The sequence below is a fragment of the Lonchura striata genome, chromosome 5 (assembly GCF_050655825.1).
Source record: "Lonchura striata isolate lonStrDom1 chromosome 5, ASM5065582v1, whole genome shotgun sequence".
NCBI lineage: Eukaryota > Metazoa > Chordata > Aves > Passeriformes > Estrildidae > Lonchura > Lonchura striata.
Genome location: NC_140707.1, coordinates 29,904,185 through 29,930,862, shown reverse-complemented (window position 1 = coordinate 29,930,862; position 26,678 = coordinate 29,904,185). Strand labels below are relative to the sequence as shown.

The following is a 26,678-nucleotide window of genomic DNA, read 5'->3' as shown; positions in this document are numbered from 1 at the left end:
ATTGAAAAAGCACATGATGGGGGCAGGGGAGAGCTTCCTAAACAAAGGCCATGTGCTCCCAATGGCTCCCAGTGCCCTGCCCATGGCACTCCTCCTTTCCCCCAGCGTCTGCAGGCTCACACACCTCCTCTATGAGTACAAACGTGGGCAATGAAAAAGTGTTTCTCCTCTAAGAGGTCACTTTTTACAATGGAATAAACAACAAAAAAAGAAGCGTAACATCTGATTTTGGTGTTGCAGTCGCTGTCTTCTCTTTGCAAGCTGCACTAAGTATTCGAGCACACTTTTTTGGCGGTGTGGTCAAGATGCAGTCTACCTCAACATACCACAGCTAATATTCCACTCACTCCTGCAGCCAGCTTGAAAACAAAGCAGCTCATAAAAAGGCTAGACAGTCTATTTTAGCTACCTTCTGCCTTTTCATTTAAGAAGTCTGCTGCAAAAGCACAGCAGATACTCAGAATGAGACACTGTGCTGCATTCATTGTTCATGAGTATAAACCATTCCTTCCAGCCTCTCACTCAATTGAACAATGGCTGAGATCCAGGTCTTGAAAACATGGCACCTGCAGGGGTCTAGGTATTAAGCTCCTAGTACCAGTTAAAACATGATTGGGCTGTGGAGATATCACCTTTACCCTTTACGACAGACCTCTGCCAACCCTGCATGGTATGTAAATAATTTCTCATTTAGCAACCTCAGTAATTGACAATGGTTTTTATTTTCATTATAATTTCCACCAAGTTTGCAAGCCTGCAAATGGACACAAATATTCAACTTCTTTTCTGAGGTTTAGACTCACACTTGTGAAGCATTCTAGTCCTGTTCCAAAAACGGCTCAGCATTCCTGCTTTAGCTCCAGCTATCCTTTTAATCTTATACTTTGCACAGCACTCCTGGCTCTATGGAAAGCACAGAATGAAAGGGTGTGTTTCAGGGACTAGGCTTGCCTTATCAAAAACCTGGTCCTTGGATGTCCACCTGCACATGTTTTACTGTCTGCTCATGTTTTATTTTTATTTTTTTATAATTTGGTGAAAATAATGTATTTCATACCAATTCATCAGTTTCCCTTGTGCAGTATCTCCCACTGAGGCACTCCCAGTGCCTTCACCATTGCTGACAGAACAAGGGCAATGGGGAGCTGCAAGCCAAAGACCACCTAACAGACATCTACTCTGACACAGACTGAAAAACCAGCACTCTTTCAACTCTTGAGAGTTAATTCCCATCACGTGACTTTTGGAAAGAGGAAGCAGACTTGTCCAGAAACAAATGGAACAAATGGATAGGCACTGGACAATGGCAACTAGGGATTTAGTTCCAGAAAAAAGAAAATACCTTGCACTGGAGCTGCTCTGTGTTCCAGTGCTTCCTTTCCCACCAAGCAGAGAATTCTCAAAGTAGCTGTGAAGCATCAACAACCCCCGGGTAGTTCAATGCCACTGTCAGCAGTGGAGATGCACATTTTTTCTGTGTGCAGATCTGTACTTAAACACAAAATTTTGCTGTTTTTAGACTCCATTTGAACATGGCAAATGTGGTCACTGCTCAGAAATAGCTCAGGATGGGACCTGGAGGGTTGGCAGTATCTGAGAGGGACCAGCAGATATGTGCTTGTTTTGGGGAGAAAGGAGGATCTCTCTGCTGGTTTACTGCATGCAGCACCCAGTCAGATCTGTGGGACCTGACTGCACTCACCCTGACTGCTGAGGGTCACAAAATCTTTCTCCTCTTCATCAAGTCTCTCCTGATATGACCACAATCCACACTACACCCTCAACCAGAGTAAAAGATGAGTTAGGTAGGGAATTTTTGTCACAGCAGAGCTCAAGGGAAAGGAGCAAAGCAGAACCAGGCAGGACAGACACAAAAGTGGCCAAGAGAACTGAGCCTACTAGTCTGGTTGGGGCAGAGCAGAATGCAGCTGGAACACAACCAATATTAAACATTTATTAAAAAATAAGCGATCGAGAGCCAAATCACTAATTGCAACTGCAGTGTTAACACTCACTTTTCCCAAATGCCATCCCTCCTGATCCTACCCAACTTCTGGAGACACAAACCTTTTGTTTTACTCTGTGAAGAAGAAGTAGGACGACTTCTTTCTTTGTTCCCACTACTGGCCACCTGCAAGACTGAACTAGTCTCTTCATTTCAGTGCTTGTGTCTCTTCCTCTCCCCTTTTGTTTTGTCTATTTAGCTGTTTAGCTTTGGGGCTTTGTGGGTGGTTGCTTGGGTATTGTGCTAAGCTTGTGGTTTTTTTGGGGTTGTTTTTGCTGGTTTTTTAAATCTTTGGGGGTGAGGGGGATGTGTTGTACTTTTTATTTGGCACTTTACTTATATCTTCAGCTCCTGGGAGACACTGACTGGGACACAAACTTGGCCTAAATTGAAATATAAATGTTTTAAGTTACTCTGGGTTTCAGAGAAATTCCAAAAATGTAACATGAATCCCTGAAAAGCTTCAAAGATACGGGCAAAAAGCAAGCTACAAAAAGTCATTTTAAGTCCCCATTTTTAAGCAGATCCTTAGGAAGAAGAGCTGTTACGTGCATGAGCTGCACTGCCTGGGGCAATGGGACAAACCCTGGGTCTGGGTTTAGTAACACTGGAACACCCGCACACTGTGTTTTCAGACTGTGACTGGCATCAGCAATCCAAATTAAAAAAAAAAAATCTTCAATTTCTCCCTGTCAGGAACTTTCTTATGAAAACACACCTTGGTAAGGGCTGAGAAGTTTCAGGATCTGGCTGTAAGTATGCATGTGCCTAGGAATCCACACAGATATACACACAGATATCCACACACACACATTAATATATATATTTTTTTTTTTTCTCTGTGTGCATGTATGTGCATGTGCGTGTTTCTAAGATGTTCTCAGAAATCCCATTTCCTGCTGGAAGATTCAAAGACACGAATAACCCACCCATGGACAAATCAGTTTCATATTCTTTATTTCTCAAGCCAAATTTTCCTGGTGATATATAATGAGATTTTGCATTCTTTGTGCTTCATTGACTAATTAGATCAATGCAGGCTACTCCCCCTGTCCCTCCCTTTTTGTAGTAGGGACTTTCATCGCCTGTAGCTACACAAGTGTGGTTGCTTTTGCCAAATACTTGGAGATACTGCTAATGGCTTCATTTGAACTCTGCATTGCTGCATATTAGTATGGAGGAGGGTAGGTTGTGTATTTTAATCCATACTGTGATTGCTTTGATGTTGTTTGTAATGAGGAATATGGGTTTATTTATACATATCAGAGCTGTTATAGGAATTTGTGCTTCCCAAAGGATTAGATTTCCACTATCAAACAAAACACAGTGTATACTTAGAAGAAGGGGGAGGCTAACTAGAGGTCAATTTTCCACTCACAAACTACAGTGCTTAGCCTCTCTCTCTCAGTTCTTTCCATCCATGGATCTAAACATTTTGTACAGAAAGCTATCAGTTATCCCCACGTTGCCTGTAAGAAAACAGTCAGGACACCACAACACACTGCTGTAGCTCACATAGATGGTTAATGCAGCATTAGTGAAGTCACAGGAGCCACTGCTGCCTCCAGATTGACACTGCCACACACACATTTTTAAAAAAATACACAGGAACTACCAAAAATAAGGATGTAAGTTTTACATCCTTGCTAGACAGTAGATAAGAGGGTAGAAAGGATAAAGTTGAAGGGAAGGGTCGGCTGAACATGTTTTTAAAAGGAATACAAAAAATTTAACCAAAGGACTATGTATGGCTCCTGTTACTCCTTATTCCAAATGCTGAGACCACAAAACTGCTGCACTACTATTTCCTCCCTTCTAAAGCTCAAAGTCAATGTACAAATTATTGCAATTATTTAATCTTGAAATTAAGCATTTATGCCAGATGCAAATATGAAACTGATCTCCACAATATAGAAAAATGATATCTCAGTGCTAGTCACCAGGATCAAGTACTTAGTACCCAAAATAGAGATAATTGTTCCAGAAAATAAAAACAAACCCACCACTAAATAATGTTCCTGACACAGCTCATTCCCATGTAAATTTAAGCATAACTGTGTACCAGGCCTTACTGTACAAAAAAGCCTGGGAAATAAATCCATCTTGCTAAACTGAGTTTTGCTATCCAGCTGCAGGGGCTTTTATCATTTCAGCTTCACAAATTCCTCTTATTGTCATTTAACCATTTACTTTTAACATGAGGATCTTTTAAAATTACACTATTTACAAGGGGAGAAGACCTTTTCAGAATACTTTGTAGACTCTCTAGAACTTCCTTTTCAGAGCAGATCTGCTTGGGGTATAGCTTTGTCACTTCATATTTATCCAATACTAAGTTTTGACCAGTTTAGTTACTTATAATATTCTGGTGGAAAGAAGTTTAAAGAAGTAGAGGGGAGAGAGAGCAATGGTGTGACAACACTCCAGATCTGGTAGAAAAGGCAATTTTACAGACCTCTTAACACCCATAGTCTGTGGGTCTCAGATTCAGTCAAAGAGAGAAACGGAGAGTTTCTAACCAGACAGAAGCCTGGGAATCTGTTGGAAAAGAATGCAAAGAAGAGGTTTATCTCCTTATTGTTCACATTGTTTATAGTTAAGTTCTATCACTGTACATCAAGCACTCTGCAGCAATGGTGTGGTTGTTTTCACTTCATGACCAATGGAGTTGGTCTGCATGAAGCTCTGTATAAAGAGCGATGCATTTTGAATAAAATTGGAGTTTTACTCTCACAGCCTTCTGAATCACTTCACCAAATGGCCACAGTGAAGTGGCACGGCGCCTCTCTGGAGCTGAAGGTAAGGACAGACAGACACCCCCAGACCCGTGTGCCTGGCACTGTGACAGCCCCAGCTGAACACTTTGGGTTCTACCTGCTACAGAAAATGGCTCAAGGCCATGTCTGAGCTTCAATTCCCAGCTCACAGGGATGCACAGAGCACCCTGTGTATCAGCAGAGGCACAGACTCATGGAGAACCTCTTCCCCTGGTTTTATTAAATGTGGCTGAAAGCAAGAGAAAGCATCAAAACAGACCAAAATAATGAAATATTTACCCCTAGATACCAAGTTGACTTAAAAGAACTGCATAATTAACAAGCATTCCATGCATCTATTGGAAAAGTACGGGGGTTTTGAGCACATGGGAGGAGACAGCCACTGTGACTACAAAAATATCAGTTTCCTGTTTAAATCTGGGACTGTATTTATTTAGACTTGGTGGCTTATCATCTGAGAAGTTTCTCTGGATATAGGGAAGGTTGGTTTGTTTGTTTATATTAAGGATAACACAGTTTCCTGACTTGGATCACAGTGTTTATATTTGCCAATTTCATGTCAATTGTGAGTAAAAAAAGTCAAGTAATTTACTCAAAGACTGCCTGTGGTGAATTTGTTCAGTACATCCAACCCCAATTCTTTTTATAAAAGAACTGGCCATTTCCATGAAAAAAAAAAAATCATATTTTGGAAATGCTTGGGCTATGCAGCTGTTATGTAGTAAACTATTAGATACTTAGAGGAAATTCCTCTCAGAAAGGAAGCTGAAAGTTGGTTTGATCATAGATAGGAGACTTCCCATGACCTTCCATTGCCTATATCTTAATATCTATGTCAGAGTTCCAATTCTATATTCAACACGAGACTCTTTTTTACGCCCTGAACTGTGAACAGCTGGCACTGCCTACTCCATTGGTTCTCTAAGGACCTGTTAAAAGAAGCTGCAACATGGACACAAAAGTAATTGCAAAAAGCTAGGGTGAAAACTTTAATCCATATTTTTGGAAAGATACCAGAGTGAGAAGTTGAGAAGAGAGATGCTTTTGGCTTGTCTAGTACTCACCTCTCCAAAGCAAAAGATATCTGAGAACTTACTGAAATGAATTTCATTTTACTCTTTGCTGGGGTCTCTATTGGAAAAGCTTGAGTCAATTTACTTTAAATCACCAAGGCTGAAAAAGACAGTGGTTCTCAAGTTGATTCATCAATGGATTTGTTGCTCAAATACTCAAAGACAAGCAAGGACCCGGATGCTATTGGAATAATCTGATGGAGTCTCATATGCTGACACAAACCTGTCAGATGTTAACAGCATACAGATGCAAAGGGCCTCTTCATCCTCTTGTACAAATGCTTGTTTTGGCACAGAAAAATGTGCATTTGTACCAAGTTTAATCTGGAGAAAAAGAAATTAACTCATAGCATGAGTATCCCACTCCACTCTGGAGACAAGACATGCTTAAGAAGTCTGTCTGCTGCTCCATCACTAAATGATTTGTGTTTTATTATCAATCTACAGCAGCAAATTATCTTTGACTTCAGCCATCTTCCCCCTCCCAAACCTCACTGTCCATCTTTCATCTTTTCAGAATCATATGTAAGGTGTTTTCAACTTGTCAAGATGGGATATCCACCAACAAAACCAACTTGAACTTTGCACTGACAAAGCTGTCCTGTGCCACTGGGTGCTTCATTACAGTCACAAATCCAAACTTTCAAAAGCCAGGAAACAGATAATGAAGGCACAGATTGATATGACCTTTACTGTGTTCTTGAAAATGGTAACAGCCAACACTGATTTTCATACACTGTAGCACAATCAACAGGTAACTGGTAACTATGAAAATGAAGGGAAGGGGAAAAAAAAAAAAGTACAGTTGTTCTGTAGATCTCAGAAGTAGAAGATAACAAAAACCATGGATGAGAAGCTTTTGACCACATAGGGATGACATCAGGCACACTGGTTCAGTGGAACACATGGGGATCCTCTGCCCTGTGAACTGTCTCCATAGTGGGAACAAACAAGTGACAGACAACGTAGAACTGTCCCAAGGGTGTTATGTTCACACCACAGCGAAACCCCGTTCATGCATAAGCAACATACAGTGCACAGACCCACATTCCATAATGGCATGACTACAAAATGTCAAAGACAAGGAGAACACAACGTTGCTTTTCTTTCCTGTATGACCATGCCAGAAGCAAAAGGGAAATGCTTCTACCGGGAACAATTTTGACATTTGGTCTGCTGCTGGATCCTCTAAGGTGGATTTGCAAGATCAGAACATAAAAAGTGTAAGTCAAACCATACAGAAGAAAGAGCAGAGGTCAAAGGAGAGGCTGTGGCACTCTACAAAGACGCCTTAAATTTAATCTACTGGCAACAGTAAGTTTGCATTTGTGTATCATTTCATAAACCTTAAATTAGTAAGGCTTGAACAAGCTACAAAACACTATCTTTCTTCCACCACAGGGGCACAAGATGGTGAAACTCTCAGCCAAAGGTCTTGCAGCAAGTCAGTACAAGTACCACCTACTTTTGTCCCCTGGGGATCTACTTTGTGCTGGAAGATTGCCCCAGTGCAGCTCTGCCAGAAACACCCACTAGGAGAGGAACATCTCACACTGAAGGAAGGAGGAGCGATGGTGCTCTCAGGATAACACAAATGCTCTGAGCAAATGACCTTCCTGGCCCTCACACAGGTTGAGGGACACAACTTCTTCCACACTCCTTACCTTACCAACTCCTAGACCTGGCCTGAGACCCAAATCTGACCATCTCCCAGCAGTTCACTTAATGTCTCAATTTAATAATCTGTGAAGCTAAGCAGGGAACATCACTGCCCTTCACAAGAGCTCTTCAACTTTGTAGAACTAGGTGGTACAAACCTTAGTCCTTCTCTAAATGGGAAGTTCTTATATTTCACTGCCTCACAAGATGCCCTAGAAAGTTGCTGCAAAATACAGCATCTCCCTAGGGGAACAAATCCAAGACTGGACCTTATTAAACCTTTGCTAAACTCAACCAGCCTATAAGAAAAAAACCAACAAAACCAAACTCCAAACCCAGGAGTCTTGCAATTACCCCTTTGGGAGAATCTTCAGAAAGTTCTGGTTCTGACCTCTGCCACCTCCAAGATTCCCCAGGGAATCTGGCATTAATTGCTCATTCTTCTGTGCCCAACCTTTCTGAATCACTAAGGTAATGTCACACCTTAGGCTGATCTTCCCATTCTTAAGTAGGAATTCAGCAGGGCGATTTATATTTCTTGTACTTTTTTTCTAGTTTGGACTAGCAGAAATTCCCAAAGCACAGCACAGCCTTTGAGAGTAACTTCCAATCTAAGCATAAATTCACAGGCATGAGATTTCCCAGCTGCAGTGGTCTCTACACAAGCTGTCCAAGCAGTGACAAGCTGGGTGTTGAAAATTTGCTTAAATTGACATTATTTCTGTGGGAGCTGTGCAAACAAACCCAAACCATCCTCTTTTTAATGCTCATGACAAATATTTCATTTGCATTTTATCAAAGACACATTTCTGTGCTTTCAGTCCAGGTCCTGCTTCATGTTGCTACATGCAGGGAGTACAGGCTCTACATTCAGCTGCTGGTTGCAGCTTCTCTTTAAGAAGAAAAGAAGCTTCTGATTTCTGCTGATTTGATTTAGTAATATGCCATCCATTAATATTCTGATCTGACAGCAGACTTGGGTAGTTCTATTATTCCCAGTGGGGATGAACCTGCACGAGAAATTCGAGTGCTCAGAAAGGGTTATACAGTTAGAACAAGGTGTATGTAGATTATCCTGTGCCGCTGTATGACAAAACCATTTATCAGTGGAAAGCACAGAACTGCTTTTCTAAAAAGAAACACAACTTTTTTTCCCTTCCAACAAAAAAAAAAAACCAGACACCTGCCAAATCACCAATTAATCTAATGGTTCACAGATGTCCATCTCAAAACCATTTATGAACATGAGATCCAGGTACATTCCTACACTGCTCCACACTGAGGTCCCTCTAGTGGCACTGAAAGCCACCCGTCCTCATGCCACAGGCAACGTGGATGACACCTATACTGCCACAAAGATGCACACTCCCATTCCATGCTAACAGGAACAGGACCATGTATCAGGCTGGACAGCAAATCATAGGGAATATTCCTTCCTAACCCCAGATCCTTCTGAGTCTGCATACACATACAAGGCACATCAAGAACCTCTTCAGACAGGATTTTCTGTAGCACCTCAGATAACAGTGTCATGCCTCCAGATGTGGCCAAGGTGAATAGGTCTTCCTGGTTACACATAAGACACAGACACCTTCTGACTCCTACAGGAATGCAGCTAGAGCCATGACAGCTAACAATACTGCTACTTCACAGGGTCAGACTGAAGGAAAGTAAAGCAAAGACAGAAACAAAGGAACACAGAGGGATTCAGTAAGAACAGTGTTAAAATAAAAGAAACATCTTTACTTCTACCTTACCTCACTGGAAAAAGTAATTACATGATTTTTATTGTTCACAGGTAGCACAGAATTTGGATGAGACAAACAGCCATGGTTTCTGGGTAAATAAACACTCATATATGAGAGCAGAGAGGACCAGAAGGTAAATCAGAGGACTGACCTCAAACTGACTGTTTGAGCACAATTTGTAAAACCCTTCTAATTGCTAAGGGAACCAAGACCTGAAACCAAACCAGATCTGCCATCACAGACATTGGTGAAATTGATGCAAGGAGTCTGTCAATTCTGATTAGCTGATAAAACAAAGATCCATTCTGAGATGTTCTCAAGAGGCATGGGGTTTGAGTGGGGACTTTGCTCATGCAGAACTGTATTAACTGCTGGGGCCTTAAACAGATGGAGGGGCTACAGGAATGGAAGGTGACAGCAGGGTAGCTGGGCCCAAACCTCACTGCTTGAACCAGTCTGATAAGGAGGAACCCCAGGGAAGAGGAACAAAAACCTGTCTAGAGACAGATCCCACCTGACTTCTCTCCAAGGAGACAGCTTTTGTGACTAGGGCCTCTCCAGTGCTTCACCTGCTAGGTGACAGCATTGGGGTTTTCAAAATAAAATTAAAATATTAATATATTTGACAAAAAGGAGGCCTGTTTTACATTAGAAGCAACTGCCTAGGTTCCAATGATGTCCTTCCTGGAAAGTTTCTTCTTGCATTAAATTTGCCAAAAAAGTTTGTTATTTTAACAAGGAATAAAACCAGATCCAGAACTAGGAGAAAAATGCACTTTGTCCTTGCCACCCATTTTACAAATAATGATCTTTTACTTTTAAACACATCAAATCATCTTATCAATAAATTTAAAAACACATGATCCAAAATTTCATATAACCATGAACTAGTGGACAACATAATTAAAAAGAAACTAATGCAATATCTGATCTAGGAAATATGCATGTTTTTTTTATTTGGAAAGTAACTTTAAGTCAAGTGAAGAACTCAAATGCCAGTCAGATGACCAACTGGCAAAATATAACCTGAGCAATCACTTGAGCTCTCTCTGCTCAAGGGGATTTATAAAGGTAAAATGACAATGATGAAATTACAAAGATCAATATGTCCCAACAGTCAGAATCAAGAGAAACAAACTAACAACTTGACTATATTTCTCTACAAAGTTTGTGTTTCATTTGTCCAGCTATGAAAACCTCAATTGAATGACATTGACCATCAGTTTTAAGCTAAAAAATTTATGATCTAGAAAACTAAAAATAAATTAGATATTATAGAATCTCGTATCTTCTTAGTCTGTTTGGCAATTGCTTAAACATTGCTTTCCTGGTCTTGCTGAAGGGCACATTTCTTTCTCTGCTTTTCCTCCCTTCTACTAGAAATGTGAACAGCACTGACATACTGCTCTCCTTATTTCCTGTCTGCTGTTGCTCTCATTTTTACATTAGCACTAATGCAAAAACCACTGGAAACCATGCACAGGCTGGGCTTAAAAAAAAGCAAGGTATTTGTCAACCTTTTAATTCCTCTGTTAAAAAAAGGAAGAGAAAAACCACTCACCTAACTAGATTTCCATAAGTAATGGAAAGAGCAATGCAAAGAATCTACAGACCCATTCTTTAAAAACTTTGAACAGGGAAAAGAAGACTATGAAAAAGGCTGCCCTTGCTAGGTTTTTTTTTAAGGTAGAAAAAAATGTGAAACAAAAGGTCTGAGGAGAAAATAAGAAGCAGCTTTCAAAATAACACCACACAAAACACCACTGTGTTAGGAAAAAAAAGGGGAAAGGGTGGAAGAAAAAAAAAAGAGAAGAAAACCAAAAAAAGGTGGGGGGGGGGGAGAAAAAAGGGGTGAAAACCAGGAAAAGAGAATCCAACAGCTTGAGTGCTAGGATCTTTACCACTGCCAACTCACAAACCTGTCAAACATTTTCCTCCATCTACTATGTGTCTTTCTTCAATACTACAGTCTTTCTGAAAAGAGGAGGCAGAAGAAAAATGATTGCACTACATTTACATTAACTGCACAACATGGGAGATTTATCATCATTTTTTAACAGCCAAATCAGCCAAACAGATTGTCTGCAGAACTGCAACAGTATTGGAGCTCTTACCATCGGCAACATCACAAGTGTGTAGGGAGAATCAAATCTTTTATTATAAAAATCAATCACAATTCCCATTCTGTTCCTCGATCCCTTAAAAAAAAAAAAAGCCACAAAAACCTGAGTGCTGCTAATTTAGCCTCCTCACTAAAGAATGAATACCAGATAAAAAGAGAGCCGACAGCTGGCCCAGAGCCAAAAAGAAGGCTTTCAGGGACAAAAATTGCCCAGAACAATGTTCTGCGCTCAGAATTTTTTTACATGCAACTCTGTACAGACATGACAGGCATATCTGGCAACATGGCTAAGAATATACATTTATGATGGAGTACACTGCCTTTTAAAAGGAGAAATAAATTAGAGATTAACGCCTTTTATGCAAGCTGCAAGGAGAAGAATTCCTGGAGCAATTCAATTCAGCTCAAGGAACAAGGCTTCTTTCAAAAAGTCACCCTTTAACTGGGAAGGGCGCTTCTTTGCAGGGAGTCTGAACTGAGAAATACGCAGCTCCTTGCTTTCTATTTATAGTCATTCAGGCAGTGAATAGCCTCATTCCAAATGCCACAAGGCATACTCACAACCTTTTATTCCAGAGACCTGATTTGTGTTTCATTTCAAAAAGTCCAGCCTGATGAGGAGAAAAAAAAAACCCAGAGGGAAAAAAAAAAAAAAAAAAGAGGGAGGGGAAAAAAAGGGTAGGTGTCTTGTGACAGAAACACTTTTTCCCCCAACTTTTCCTTTACGAAGCTGGTGCTGAAGAGAGTGGAAAAGATGGTGGGTTTTTATTTAGAAACTTCCCTATGGGAAGGGAAGGAAAGTGGGAGCTGTGGAAGTGGATGCATTTTTACTCGTTTAACACTGAGTGCCAGTTGCCCTGCAATTTAAAGCAAGTCTGGGGGAAGGAGAAAAAGGAGTGAGGGGTGAAAGCATTTCAATTACTTGGCTTTGAAGGACCCTTCTGAATGAGAAAGAGACAGAAAACACTTGTCAAATGCAAGTTCAAGTGAAAGCCACTTCTGCCAATGAAGTGTGCAGATGGCTGTGGGGGTTCCGCTGAACCCTAACTGGGCCTCTATTATGTCTTTATTGCTCACAAAAAGGCCAGGGTCACCTCCAGTTTAGAATAAGTTAGCATCCTTTCCCACAGAATGACTCTGGTCAATCAAGCCAGGCAAAGGAAGTCTTCCTTTGAGTGACTGCTATCCCATCAGTACACTGAAGAATTTTTAGAAAGGATAAATAGACACAAAAACCTTTGGTCTCATCCACACTACCGACATTTACCAGAAAAATTTCCCACCACTGCAGGCAAGCTTGGGAGAACCAGGGTTGTCCACTGTGGTGGCTGTCATGAGTGTCTGTTGGATTTCTCTCTCGTTAGGCCTGGATGACAGGAGTCTAAAAATGGTACTGACAGCTTTCAAAATTTCACTAATAAGATGTGGCATGAAAAGCAAGTTCCACACCTTTATTTGTAGTGTGAGCTCTTCAGAAGCATGGGAACTTCACCAGGCCAGCCCAGCATGCCAAGTTTCTTGTTTCTCACAGCATCCACATTTCATGTGTTTCACAAGCAAAAATTTGTGCTCACAGGCACCTGTGGTACCATCACCTGCCCTCCCAGCATTGCTCAAGACAATCCATCTGGAACATTCCAATATGATGTTCTGTGGTGTTGTGAAATACCATCACTAATGCAGACAGCCTTAAAAAAAATGACCCAACAAAGCTGAAATTGGAGGCTGGAATTTATGGCAAAAATATTTCTGTATTCTTCATTTAAGAAGTTCATATCTAAGGTCACTAAAGACCAAGAAAGGGTTCAAACAAGAGCAGGGGGAGGACTTTTTTCCCAGTGAAAAGTTAGTTCCCAAACTATGGTGACAAACTATGCATATTGGCACAACTGTCTTCAAAACACCAGAGAAACAAGTCTCTTCCGACACTGGAAAAAGACATTATTCATGAGATCACAACTCCTGGGCAACAAAGATCACCTTCCCTTGAAGTTAGAGGTAAGCTCTATGGCAAATTCAGCACTTTTCTTGGGAAAATACAGAAGAAAGTGGAAAAATGAAATCATAAAAGGTAACAGTATTTGAAGGAAATCACTCATAGCTACTGAAAAACAATATAGTCAGTAACTTCAAGATGGTCACCAAGTTAAAACCTCTCTCAACTATCCTACCTGCCAGTCTGACAAACTCAAAGTTACTCCAACTTCCATAGAAGCCAACTTTTTCTCAGCAATTGGAAAAACAAATACTTGTTCTGTGCTAGAATATACATCAGGTTGCCTTAAAGGGGGGCTCATTTCCACACTTCACAGGTACAGAAGCCTTTGTGCCACTACATACAAAATCCCTTTTTTAAGTACAGCAAGCTGATCCCAGCAATGGAAGTAAAGCAGAATTCTCTCCCTAGCAAGAGGAAAAGGGTGATTTGAAATCAGATAGCCTAAAATAATTCTTTAGGGAGAAAGGAGAACCTCAAACATCTAAAACTCAAATAATTCTTTAACTTTGTAGTTTAATACATCCTCAGGATTTCCTTGTGATAAATATGGCAAAAGCTGCACATACAGAAGTAATTTCTGAGCACTCCACAAAGACCAAATTTAGAAGTTGCCTGTCATTTTCTTCTTTTTTAAGTTGTCCCTTTGAAAGAGTAGTACAAAACAAAAAAGTTCCTGGATAATTACACAAGATTTAGAGGGCTTTATGGCAATATATCAACTCTAATAAATCACAGATTGTTATAGATTAATGTAAGTTCATACTGGTAGAAATTTGAGTGTGGAAAGACTCAAAGGAGGATTTAAACGATATATTTTTTTTCATTTTGAATCTATTTGATACAGTACCAAGTGGGGCATAGAGAAGTTTAAGAGAATGTCTAATAAAAACCATCCTATGGAGGGATCTCATTCAATAAAAACATATTTGACAGTTTTCTATTAGTACATTAAGTGACATGATTAACACAGGCCACATCATCTCCAGTAACCTCTAGGTGGGACAAGAAGTCCCTGTTGCAACTGCTTCTACACAATGGGGTTTTGCTGCAAGGCTGGTTTTGCTCTACTTCTTTACAGATGAGAATTTCTGGTTATTTATGATGCTGCAGGCAAGGTCAACTAATATGAACCTTGCACTTGGAACAGAGAAACAGAACTCCTTGATGTTTTTCAGTTCCTAAAAATTGGGGAAGGGGGAAAGAGAGAAGGCTAATCCAGCATCTCAGCACAACCTCTAAGAAAAAAATCTCTTTACTACAGAAAAGATTCGCCTTTATTATGGAAAATCCATTTATGCTCAACAGTAGCCCAGACAACAGTCTTCACTTCAGACACGTAGCTGCCTTTTCCATATGTATGGCCTAGGCTGTGAAGAAAAGAACTGGCATCTTGAATTTGATTTGTAGTTAGTTATCTGGGAAATGTCAGCTTAAAGAATTAAGAATGTGCTCATGGCACCTCATGCTGCCAAGGAGACATGGTACCAGCCTTGAGGACTGAAGCCCCCACACCCCTGTCAACTGGGCTGCTGCATTTCAGCCAAAAGGTCATCAAGAGCAGAATAAACGAGTCTAGGTCATCATTCACCTGCAGAGGCACTCCACCATCCCTCCCCATCCCATCCAGGATAGCAGAAAAAAATTTCTCAAGAAAATTTTGCTGAAGAATGGAAAGTTTTATGTATCTCCAAGAGCACTACTGAACACAGAATGGAACCAGCCACAGCTTGGATGTGTTCCTTATAATAAACACTTTCTTCTTCAAGCTGTCGTACCTCTCACTTGCTCAGGGCTCAGATACATGTTCACCTGGCAGCTAACACTGAAAAGGGACAGGAGGAAATTCACTTTCATAAGTTTATCTTCTTCTCTTTGGTCAATCAGTCTCTCTGTTCTGAACATTTCCTTTCTACTTAGCTTAGAGCAGAAAGGTGTGACTCTTCTGTTCTGATCTAAAACATCGAATTCTGTGAAACTGGATCTGACTTTCTTCAACAACTCCCACACTTGGCAAAAGTCCTCTTAGAAGTAAACAAAGCTCATGTGGTGCAAGGTATAAAATAACATACTGAAATGCCTAATTAAGCAGTAAGCAAAACACAGACAAACTGATCTTGCAATTAGAAGAGTGGAACTAGAAGGCTCTATGCTCCTGAACAGGATATGTGCATTGCTTGTCGGCAGATAGAGGCTGGCTATATTTCTGTGTTCCAGAAAGAGGTAGAATTACATCAGGAAATCCTGAACCACAGTTCAGGGTTTAGAAACATGTGACAGACTCAGAAGAGTTTAAATTCACTAAAAGCCATTAAGATCTGAAATGACTCACCAGTCTGACCTGCTGACCATTACACATCATTGTATGTCATCTCAGCAGTCTGTTGCACACTACAGACTGGTGTGTTCAAGGCTGGACAAACTGCAACATCATTTCTACCATAGCAAATTAGTCAAGATCATTCCATTGCAAATATGCATAAGCAGAAAATTGCATAGGAAATTGCTTTCCTTGCATAGGAAGCTGAGGCTCCACTAAGATCCCTGGGAGTCAGAACTTAGGTGCTTACTCCTGACCCCAAATCTGGTGATGAGTCTGGTGTTGCAAGCAGAACACAGCCAACAGACAGATGAGAGAGTGGGGATTCTCAAACAAGAGAGAATAAAGATCCTCTTCCACTGGCTGCCAGGTTTCCTTCTTTTTCCTACAGGTGCACACCCATTTGAGGCCGTACATAATTTTGTAGAATTAGAATTTCTTTTAGTCAAAGATACAGCTCTCTTCCCTCCCTGAAAGTCTGTGTTCCATCCCAACAAAGTCCCTCTGGGAAAAGCAACCATAACTGATTTATCAACAGTCTAATCAAACTCTAAAAACTGTCACAGAATTCACAGAATAACTAGGTTGAAAGAGACTTTCAAGACCACCGAGTCCAACCCATGCCCTAAAACCTCAACTAAACCATGGCACTGAGTGCCACTTCCAGTCTTTTTCTAAACACATCCAGGGATGGTGACTCCACCACCTCCCCAGGCAGACCATTCCAGTACTTTATCACTCTTTCAGTAAAAAAATAATGCTGTAACAACATTTTAAGGTAATCCTTCCTCCAAGCATTTTAAGGTAATCCTTCCTCCAAATGACTCCTCCTATCCATTCTACAATGGCTATGTGGCTCCTGGTCTAAATCTGGTCTCAAGCTCACCAGCACAGATTATACCCTCCAGAAGCTTAAAAGATAGTTGGTTATACACCAGGTCTTTGGACACTGCTACCAAACAGAGCTCTCACGTGATAGAAGTTTGCTGAGCAGCTCCCTTCAGGCAAAAGAAAAAAATCCCCCTCCACCTATAACAGCATTCACGGTTCCTCAAGCTAAAGGCAGAGCAATACAAAGCCTGACAGCTACTTCAGATTAATAAAAACACAGAGGTATATAATGCTCACAAACCACACAGACAATTCCCAACAAAAAAAAATACCCAACAGCCACAAACGTGCACGCGTGTCACTCCCCCAACAGTACAGCCTAATGCCAGTGAGGAGTGCATCACAAACAGAAAAACCAGAAGTGGCAGCACCCAAAGGAGCTGCAGGAATACAGAGCTGAACAGAGCTACATGAACTGCAGGGACGAGCACGAGGTTTGCCAGCCCAGTTCTGACATGTGCTATTCAACATGAACACATTGTATGTCATCATCATGTGATGCATATCACTTCACATATACAGCACTTGCAGCTGGAAAGGATATAATCTACCAATTTGTCAGAAGTAAAAAATATAGGATATAGTAAAAAGTGTAGAAGATACATATCTCATTCATCTAAGGACCACAGTGTAAGCTTCAATTCACAACATTTCTTTGCCACAGTTTTAAACCGAATTGAATTGAATGTTACCGAAAAGTTTCAAAAAACCCCACTGAAATTAAGGCTCCCTCACTATTAAAAATCTAAATAATTTTATTCATGCACCTGCCTATTTAGACTAATCTAAGATTGTAGATCTGTTCTTTCAGTTAAGGGGATCCTGCATTCCTTACTTCTATATCCATTTAACTTTTCTGTTATCATATATTAATATAAGTATGCAGTGTGGGAATTATTTACATTAATATAAGTATAAACTAGGTCTTCTGAAATGCATTTATATTTATAGAAAAACAATGCTTTGAGATCTTTACAGCTAATTAGCATGTGGCAATAAGTTTAAATTAGTTGTTCTTCCTATAAGATTTGCTTGTTTCTGTAAACCAGTACAGAATCTCTTCCAAGTAGTTTATTACATTGTGTAGGTTTTTTTAATCCTTTGCTGAAAAATGAAGCACACAAACAAAAATGTATTATAGTTATGAGAAAATGTTTCATGTATAAACTAAATAATGCATCTTTCGGGTCAAATAACTGGAAAATAGAAGTGTAATATGTGAAGTATACTTGGACTTGTTTAGAAAAAGCAGCTTTAAGTTAGTTTAATTATTATTTTTTTCTTCCCAGTACAAATGACTTCTACAAATCCTACTCCTATATTTAAGTTGCAAATTGTTCCAAATAGCCTTTTACATTATTTATGCAGAATGTGATCAACAACACACTAATTATAAAGCTTGTTTCCTGAAAATTCAAGGGCAGCCCACACAACTACACCTGGGAAAGAAATTCCAGTGAGTTCCATGATCATCATCTAGTGCTGACTTACACTTAAAACACCCTATAAACTTGCAAAGACTTACTGTATGTGATAGGTTATTGTGTGTGTGATAGTTATATGATTATGGAGCTCCCACTAAAAAAACCAAAGGCCATTTGTCAACAGAGGGGAGAGAGAAGAGGGCAACGAGGGGAAGCTGCCAGAAGGGAGAGTCTGCTGAATACTTATTCCAAGAATATTGCACAAGCTCAACTAAAATGCATAGGTAATGACAGGCAGCTGAAAATTTCATAATTACTCATTATGCAACTATACCTTAGGCACTTTAAGCAAATACTGAAGAAATAATACATGGGAAAACCTGGCTTGCCATAGATTTTTTTAAAGAAGAATTAGGAAACTATACACATGGGCCTTTGCTTCTCTCTCTGCTGGAATCCTGTAATCCTTATTAATCTGCTGTTTGTTCCTGGAAAGTAACTTATCTCTGTCAGTAAAATCCAAAGCTCAGTTGGATTAATCTATGCCCTTTACTTGTAGCTGAAGCTGTGTGGACAAACACTTGATTTTGACAGACACGAACTCAAAATCTGCTATCTATTTTCTATTTGCCCTACTCTTTGTCAAACCAATTAAAAAAAATAAACTTAAAACCTGGGAACAGTGTTACCACAGGATGCCAAGTTTGCAGCGAAAGCCCCACAGGCTCCTGTCACACAAAATTTTGACAAGCCTTGCCAAGTGGTTTCTTCGGGATGCAAACTGCTTGCAAAGTGACTGGGCCCTTTGTGTCACAGTTGAATGCTGCAGATGGGAAGGTTAGCAAAGGGGTTTTGACAGGAAAGGGGAACTGCTGTTTTCACCCTGTGAAGTTCTCCATGCACAAATGAAACACAGTCTCCTGGTATCGGGTGATGCTTGGTGTACCCTCAACAGCTCTGCAGAGATTATTTTCTAACTGAGGAAGAGTGCACCCAAAAGTAATGTCACAGTGTGTTACCAGAACAGAACAAAACCACCCCTGAAACCAACCAACCCATCCACCCAGGGACATTCACAGGGCATTTCAAACCCAAGGTCCAGGAAAAACAGGACAGATGCCTTCAGCTTATCAAATTGCCAAGCTGTACAAAGTTCATTCACTGTTTAAGAACTTTAAATTCAAACACGCCTTCCCAGTGAGAGTAAGATGACTCCCTGCAGATCTGGAATACCAGAAGCCAGAGCAGAATACCAAGCAGTGATACACACAAATATGCATAAGCTATATTCACCCTCATGTTTTGTTCTATGTAGAAAGCAACTGAAGGCATGCCATGTGATGAAAGCAATTCTCAATTACCATCTAACAGCAATTTTGGGATCCCATCTTCAGCACAGACAAAGCAGCACCTTCTTTGCCTTCTGCAGCAGAATGCAGATGCAGAGCACAACTTTCTGAACTATGCAGAGGCGAAGTGTTTGGTTGAAGCCTTCCTTCTTCAGGAGCACTCAGCATAAATCTGAATGTCATTTAGGCATGAAGCAAGAATATGAAGCAAGAACTCCCTCCCTGAAGTGCAGCAAGAGAGTAAACCACCCAAAACATCATAGTTTGGGGTTTTTTTTTCATTTGCTACCTAATGAGCTACAAAATAGTTACAGCTTACTATCTACCATCCCATTTATGCTGGTTTTAGGTGATAACAGAAATTAAATTTACCCAGTAACATGTTTCAAGGTAGTTTTAGGCATCTATTGGGAAAAAAAGAGAAATCCCAATACCCAGCTGGGTCAACTATAGTGTAAAATATAAATATGTATCCTCGACTTGAAGTCAGCTGACTTTTGTTTCTGACAAGGTGTGGATGCAACATACATACAGAACAAATCACTGAGATATAGTGCTGCTACTAAAATGGCATGTTCTTGGCAACAAAACACAAGCATGGGAAAATGAATTTATGCTGAATGACTGCAGCAGCAAGTGAAACTGGAAATGCCCCACCTCAAACAACATACAGTGAGATTTTGTGTGTATTAGGGCCAGCAGAGTAGCACAAAAGAAAAACAGAGTGAATTAAAAGCCTTACATTAGTTTCTCTGGTTCTCCTAGACTTTGATGTCAAACCAAACAGGATTGCTGGATTTGCTGCCTGACAGTGAAGTAAGACAGACTGAACAGATTGTTTAAACCCATGAAACACAAGGCAGCCCCAGCTATAAAAAGTGGCATCTGGAATGTTCCCTGCCCTGCAAGCTGAAAGGTAAGGGGAGACAGGATCTCTCTGGTAGTCATCAAACTCAGCATTAGCTATTGCCAAACACTGAACTTAAATTTCTGGAGCTAGCAGACAGTCTAGTTTCCTCTCTTCCTTGTGGCAAAGCCTTTAGAAAGCAGTCATTCCTCAAAATCTATTTATCTAAATTATTTATCAAAAAATGTTGCATATGCTACTACCCTGAACAACAGTAAAACTCAATTGATTTCACAGGCCATGACCAAGGTAGAAATTTCCCTCCTCAAATTCAGGCACAGACTGCCTATATTGTTTTCAAAGCACTAGGTACATTAAAATTTCCTTCTTGTCCACATATCTGGACACCACAATCATTAACGTCCTGAAATATGGCTTTCCAGGGCCTCCATATCCACTGGCTCCTGTACATGAACCTTGCACTGTCTTTTGCATTCAGCAATTTTAGATAGCAGTTCCAAGCACCAAAGCCAAAACAGTTTTTAAACAAATTTTACCTGAGTGTCCCAATTTGTTGCAAAAGCCTCAGGTAAAATCTGAGATTTCAAGTAATTAAATTACACTTGGAGCAATGTAGGCATAACAAACATACCATTTCTTGCAGAAATTTTCTGAACCACATAAATGTACTTCCTTTCTTCTCAAATATGTCTTGTTATGCTAAGTATATTTTAATATTAATGAAACAAAAGACTCCTCCAAAAATGGGTAAATGTACCCAAGACAAAAGCTGCAGATGAGAACTGCACTTGTTTTCTACAAATGCACCCAAGTATGGTTCTGTTACTTACCTCAATTTTATCTGTTTTTGCATCTCCCCAGTAAAGCTTGTTTTTCTCAAGATCCAGTGCCAAGCCATTAGGCCACCCAAGAGAAGTATTCACCAGAACTCGCCTTTCTGAGCCATCCAAATAAGCACATTCTATCTTTGGACTTTCACCCCAGTCTGTCCAATACATGTAGCTGTTAAAAAAAAAAAAAAAAAAAGAAAGAAAAGAGGGGGAACAGTTAATGAATGCAACAGGCAAGACAAGAGTTAAGGTCTGTGTTGCTTTTGAAAGAATTTGCTTTTTGCTTCCCCAACAACAGCAAACAAGCCAGCTTAAACAGCAATCAGTGAAGACAATATAAAGTTTGAGCAGTAAATAAATTAAACTACTGAAAATATGCAGTGGCCCAATTCCTTCATAGTTAGGATAACACTGAAGATGCAAAGAAAAGAAAATTCAACTAAATACCCAATGTATAAGTTCATTGAGGAACACTATATCTAGAAGTCACCTTTTATGTACACAGTTATTAAAGGGATGAATCAAGGGAAAACCAGTCATTTCCTGAATATCTGACAAACAGCACAGGCACCATCCTGCAATTTGCACATTTTCACTTTCAGGAGACCATAAGCTGGATCTCAAGACCTACCACAGGGCTCTCACTAAACACCCAGCTTACCCCATGACAGGATTGAGCACTATGGCTCGAGGTTCATCGAGGTTTTCGGAGATCAGGATCTTCCTCGATGTCCCGTTCAGCCGGGTCACTTCGATGCGGTCGGTGCCAGTATCGGTCCAGTACAGGTTCCTGGCCACCCAGTCCACAGCAATCCCATCTGGGTGGTTGATCTCCGTGGTCACCAGAGTCTGGGCTCCAGTGCCATCAAGATAGGCCCGACGAATTGCCCGGACATCGTCATCAGTCCAGTAGATGTAGCCTTCCACAGGGTCATAGTCAATGGCAATTGCATGTCTGATGTTGTCAATCTGCAGAATAATGTCAGTGAAATCTGGTGTGTCCAGGGAAATCCTCCTCAAGTCGGTTCTTCTGGCGAGCAGCAAGACTTCCTCAGCACCTGGGGAGAAAGGCATTCATGGCATCATCTCCATTGCTACAGATGTGAAGATTTCAGTAGAGCACAGCAGGCTGTGAACTGCTACTGTCACTGTAACAAGAAGAGATTTCCTTAAATACGGACATCAAGCTTATGTGAAAATAAAGACCTGTTTGCATTTCAGATGACAATTTCTCCCAGCCTTCTAAATTAACACAGACCATAGCAATCTGTCTCTAGAAAAAAAAAAAAAAAAATTGGTGGGTGCAGGTTCAAATATTTCATCACATTATAGAGACTTGCTCAGCCAAATGTCCCACTAGCTCTATCAGTGCACTAGACAAGTTTTCACACATGCCCTACACAGTAAATGTAGGCTAACAGAAGACTGGAGTATTTTGTAAACAAATTCCATTAATGATTTACTCCAGACAGTCCAACAAGAAAACAAGTCACAACCACAGCAAGTATTTCTCATTTGGCCACAGATGATGCAAAACAATTTTAAGGCAATAGGATTGTTGTTCTTTTCTCTCCTCTATTCTTTCTCCCTACTGCAAAGTTTTCCTGCTTGTGGAAAGGGTGACAAACAACAGCTTGGAGTACATTTCAAGGACAAATGGCATCTTCAGTGTTGACTGACATGGAAGTGGCAGCTTCTTTTATTAATGAAAATAAGGGGACAGACAGCAAATGTGCAGTTGCTTAATAAAGTTTCCCCACATCCACCCATGCATGCTTCAGTACAAGTGAAGTATGTGGGTTTTTTCCTACTTCTGTTGCCAAGTTTATGCTGAGTATTTTGAAAACTGACAAGGAAATTTTATAGTTTAGCAATACTCAAAAATTAGAAACCTAAATAAAAGTAATTTTTTGTATTTCATCCAGACCAGCAAATGCCATAGGAGGTGGCAATTTCCAGTTTTCCCCAATAGCTGAGATTGAATGAAAATGGCCATCATGGGGACATAGCTAAGAATAACAGAAATTCAAATGCTCATGAGAAATATTTCTTCTAGAAATATTTAACACCTAGGCATGCTTATGTAGTTCTGGAGACACAGAAGTTGAATCTATTGTACAACACAACCAAATTTACTTTCACTACGGGTGCTGGATTTGGTTTTGATTTTGGGTTTAGCCTCCATGTATCATCTCAGAAGCTCTGAAAAGAAACAGTGCTCAGGGCACAAGTGTATAATGACAGAAAGGATCTAAAATAGCAGCATTTTAGTATCATTTAAGAGCTCCAAACTACCTCAAGCCATCACAACTCTTGGATGGAGCAGTGCTGCTCTCCTTCTTGCTATAGGCTACTTGTTTTCATTTCAGTATCACCCAGCCTCACATGCAAGCACAGCATGGCCTTGTACCATAGCTGTGTGCTGCAAACCACACCAGAGAGCTGATCCAAGCAAAAACCAACTCAGTAGAAATTAAGTCATCAGCTGAAATAAACAACAAGACCGGCAGAGCTCCACAAACGTTTGTGCTGGCACAGTGAGGGGCTCCAGCAAGAATGCTTCTCCCAGTCAGCATCAGCTGACAAGGTCTGGTAAGGACAGCATCACTTTGAGGCAAGGCTTAGGTAGAAGGAACAAAAAAACAACTCAGAGCTCAAAAACCTCCTGGAGAAAAGGGAGGAATGAAAGCCCATTCATTCATGACAGCAAAACACGAGAGACACAGCAACTACAGCAGAACCAAATACCTAATGTAACAAAGTTTTATGTCTAGCTTCTATGCTTCTGAAATATTTCATTATGGGAGTCAAAATTAAAACGGGTTAGTGCAAGTTAAGTAAAAATTCAGGCCTCAACATGGAAAGGGTGATGCATCTGGTCATCTAAGTGTTGTACAAACACAGAAGGGTTTTAAATTTAAAAAGACAGGCGAGATGTTGGAGTTGCTTTTTATTTAAGAGAACACCTGGAACACATGGCCCTCTGTCTCAGGGAGGATGATGAGCCAGTCAAGAGTTTATGGGTTGGGAGTAAAGAGCAGAGCAGGCAGGGTGACACTGCTGTGGGTGTTTGTTAACCTCTGAATTTCTACTATATCTATGTATCTGCAATCATAACCTTAATACTGAAGTATGAATACTGTGAAACAGAGGACTATCAAATACATGCCTAGCAAGTGATAACACAGCAATTACCAATATTACATGTATTTCTAGGATAACCAACATTGCAAGCCTCATTGCATGGGAACAAACAGATAAGAATCAAATGCATATGTTTTGGCTCTTCACACAAGGGATTGCAGGGTCACCTTGGTTCACTGTAAACAAACTCAGAGGAAGCAACCATCAGACCAAGGCCCAGATTGTGTCTAAAAATGCTGACTAGACAACAGGCTGAAAAACACCGTAAACACCCCCTAAAATTCACAAGTAGTACCAAAACAGCTTTCACTTCCTCACAGCAGCAGTAATTAAGACTCAGATTTATTTCATCCCGCTCTGAGATAGTGCATGGTCTTACGCAGAGGTGAACCTTACTTGCACACAAGGTATTGTTTTGACCAGGACCAGGACAGCCCGGACACCTTGAATCAACTGCACGACTAGAATCTTCTTGCAAATCGAAAGAAACTATTTGTTTCTGACACATTCAGCTGCTCTGACTTTTTTCTCCAAGCAAACACTATTGGAGATACATTCCCTACCTCAGTTCTGTCCCATGGACATATATGGCTAAAAATAAACAGGAAAAAAACTTCTCCCTGCTGATCTAGTGAACAAAAAGAAAATCTTCAGTTGACAACTGGCACGTTTTGTTGGTAGTTGAATAAGATGCCTCTTGGCAATTTCTTCTATTTTCTAACATACCTTTAACTGAGGCTTGTGGGGAAAAAGAAATAATATGGGGAATGAGCTACCTGGGTAATTCTGTAAGGATGCTTAAAATTAAGTGAAATATTACACAGAAAGACTCTTGGCAGACATGCACCTACATCTTTGAACAATAAAATAGACATGAACAGAGAAAACATTACCACAGCATGTATCACGACTTTACACCCCCCCACTTGAAATCCTGTAATAGATTTGTTATCAGAGGTAATTGCTAATAAGTGTAAAAAATCCTGTCTTTTATTACAACAGAATTCTCAATTACAGTTGGTTATAACTGTATTTGACTCCATTAACAAATTTCTGCTAGAGAGAAAGAGTTGGCAGCAGGCTCTGAGCACAACAGCAAGAGATGAGAACCTGACACTGGTTGTCTCTAAAAACCTGGCCAAACACGCTTGTCTGGCTCATTAGTTTTATCTGCATCATGGAGGTATTTTGATTATTAATGTTGGTAGGAATGTTTTCAAGGCTGCAGGAGTGTTGTGCTGTGACAGGCCCAGTGTTATCCTAGATACCCTAGAATCTGCTTAACACATTACAGCCAGCTATTTACCTAAAGTGCTGTAACATATATTTAATTAACTTCATTTTCAAAACCTCTCTCACTGCAGTCACTTCTCTAACCACATGATCAAGAGATTCCCAACAGAACTGCTAACTGTTACAACATGGTCATTTATAACACCACACAATGAACAAAAGCCTTTTTGGAGGGGAGTGGGAAATGCAAGCTATTCCAACATCACAATTGCAGCAACCAAACACTTCAGCAGAAGTTCATGAGAAGTTTTCTATGCAAACCATAAATAGAAAACCAGGAGGAACTAGATCAATCTAAAATTTCCAGAAAACATTTTAAAATACCCATATTCAAATTGTTTTATTTTTTCAACTGGTTTAAATTTTGAACTGCTGCTTTTTCTCTACTCTATTAATCTCAAGCTTTCTACAGACCTTCAAGAGAAATTTTTAGGAGATCTAATAACCATAAGAACTGATGAGCTCTTCTGGTTGACGCACAATCACAGAAAGGTGTGGGTTGGAAGGGACCTTGAAAATCATCTAATTCCAATCCCTCTGTCACAGAAAAGGATGCCACACACTAGATCAGATTGCTCAGAGCCTGGCCTTGAACTCTTCCAGAGATGGGGTTTACAAAACAAAACAAATAACCAAACCCACAAATAAGACGACTCTAAGGTCTATTTTCAATTAATAAGTCCTAGAAAAACAGGTTGGGATACCTTTTTTTTTTTTTTTTTTTTTTGCACTTACACAAGATGCTTTCCTGCCATACTCAAAAATCAGTATTTTTAATATCTATGCTAGGATATCATTCTTGCTTTGATTTGGTTGGCTTGTGCTTTTGTTATTAAAAATTCATGCTTCACTGCTGGAAATGGGAACTGTATTCTATTTGCAAAACTAACTGCAATCAGAGCTGACAGCAGCAAAACAGGCCATCTCACCAGCTTGACAGGACCCTCTTTTATTCTTCCCTTGGCCCACTTCACATTTGACAAGTAACAAGACATCTATAACACAGTAACAAATGCCCCAATTTATTCACCCAACCTAAACATGTGGACTGCAGTGGCTGCCTCTGTTAATCTTTGCCAGAAAAAGCCATGCTATTCCTTTTCTATTTGTCTGTCTGCTAATTAGGCTAGAACAATGACCTATTGTAGAACTCATCCCCCAGTTTTATGTATATGCATG

General features: G+C 40.2%; 1 protein-coding gene across 1 annotated transcript in view; it reads right to left on the bottom strand.

Moving 5' to 3' along the window:
* The window catches only part of LRP5 (LDL receptor related protein 5), a 132,514-nt gene that overhangs the window by 45,137 nt on the left and 60,699 nt on the right, over positions 1 to 26,678 (bottom strand). Inside the window, exons 6-7 of the mRNA XM_021555189.3 lie at positions 21,724 to 22,120; positions 21,063 to 21,234 (exon numbers count right to left, since the gene is read on the bottom strand). Coding sequence (XP_021410864.1) covers positions 21,063 to 21,234; positions 21,724 to 22,120 — 569 coding nt within the window. The remainder of the gene's footprint in view (positions 1 to 21,062; positions 21,235 to 21,723; positions 22,121 to 26,678) is intronic.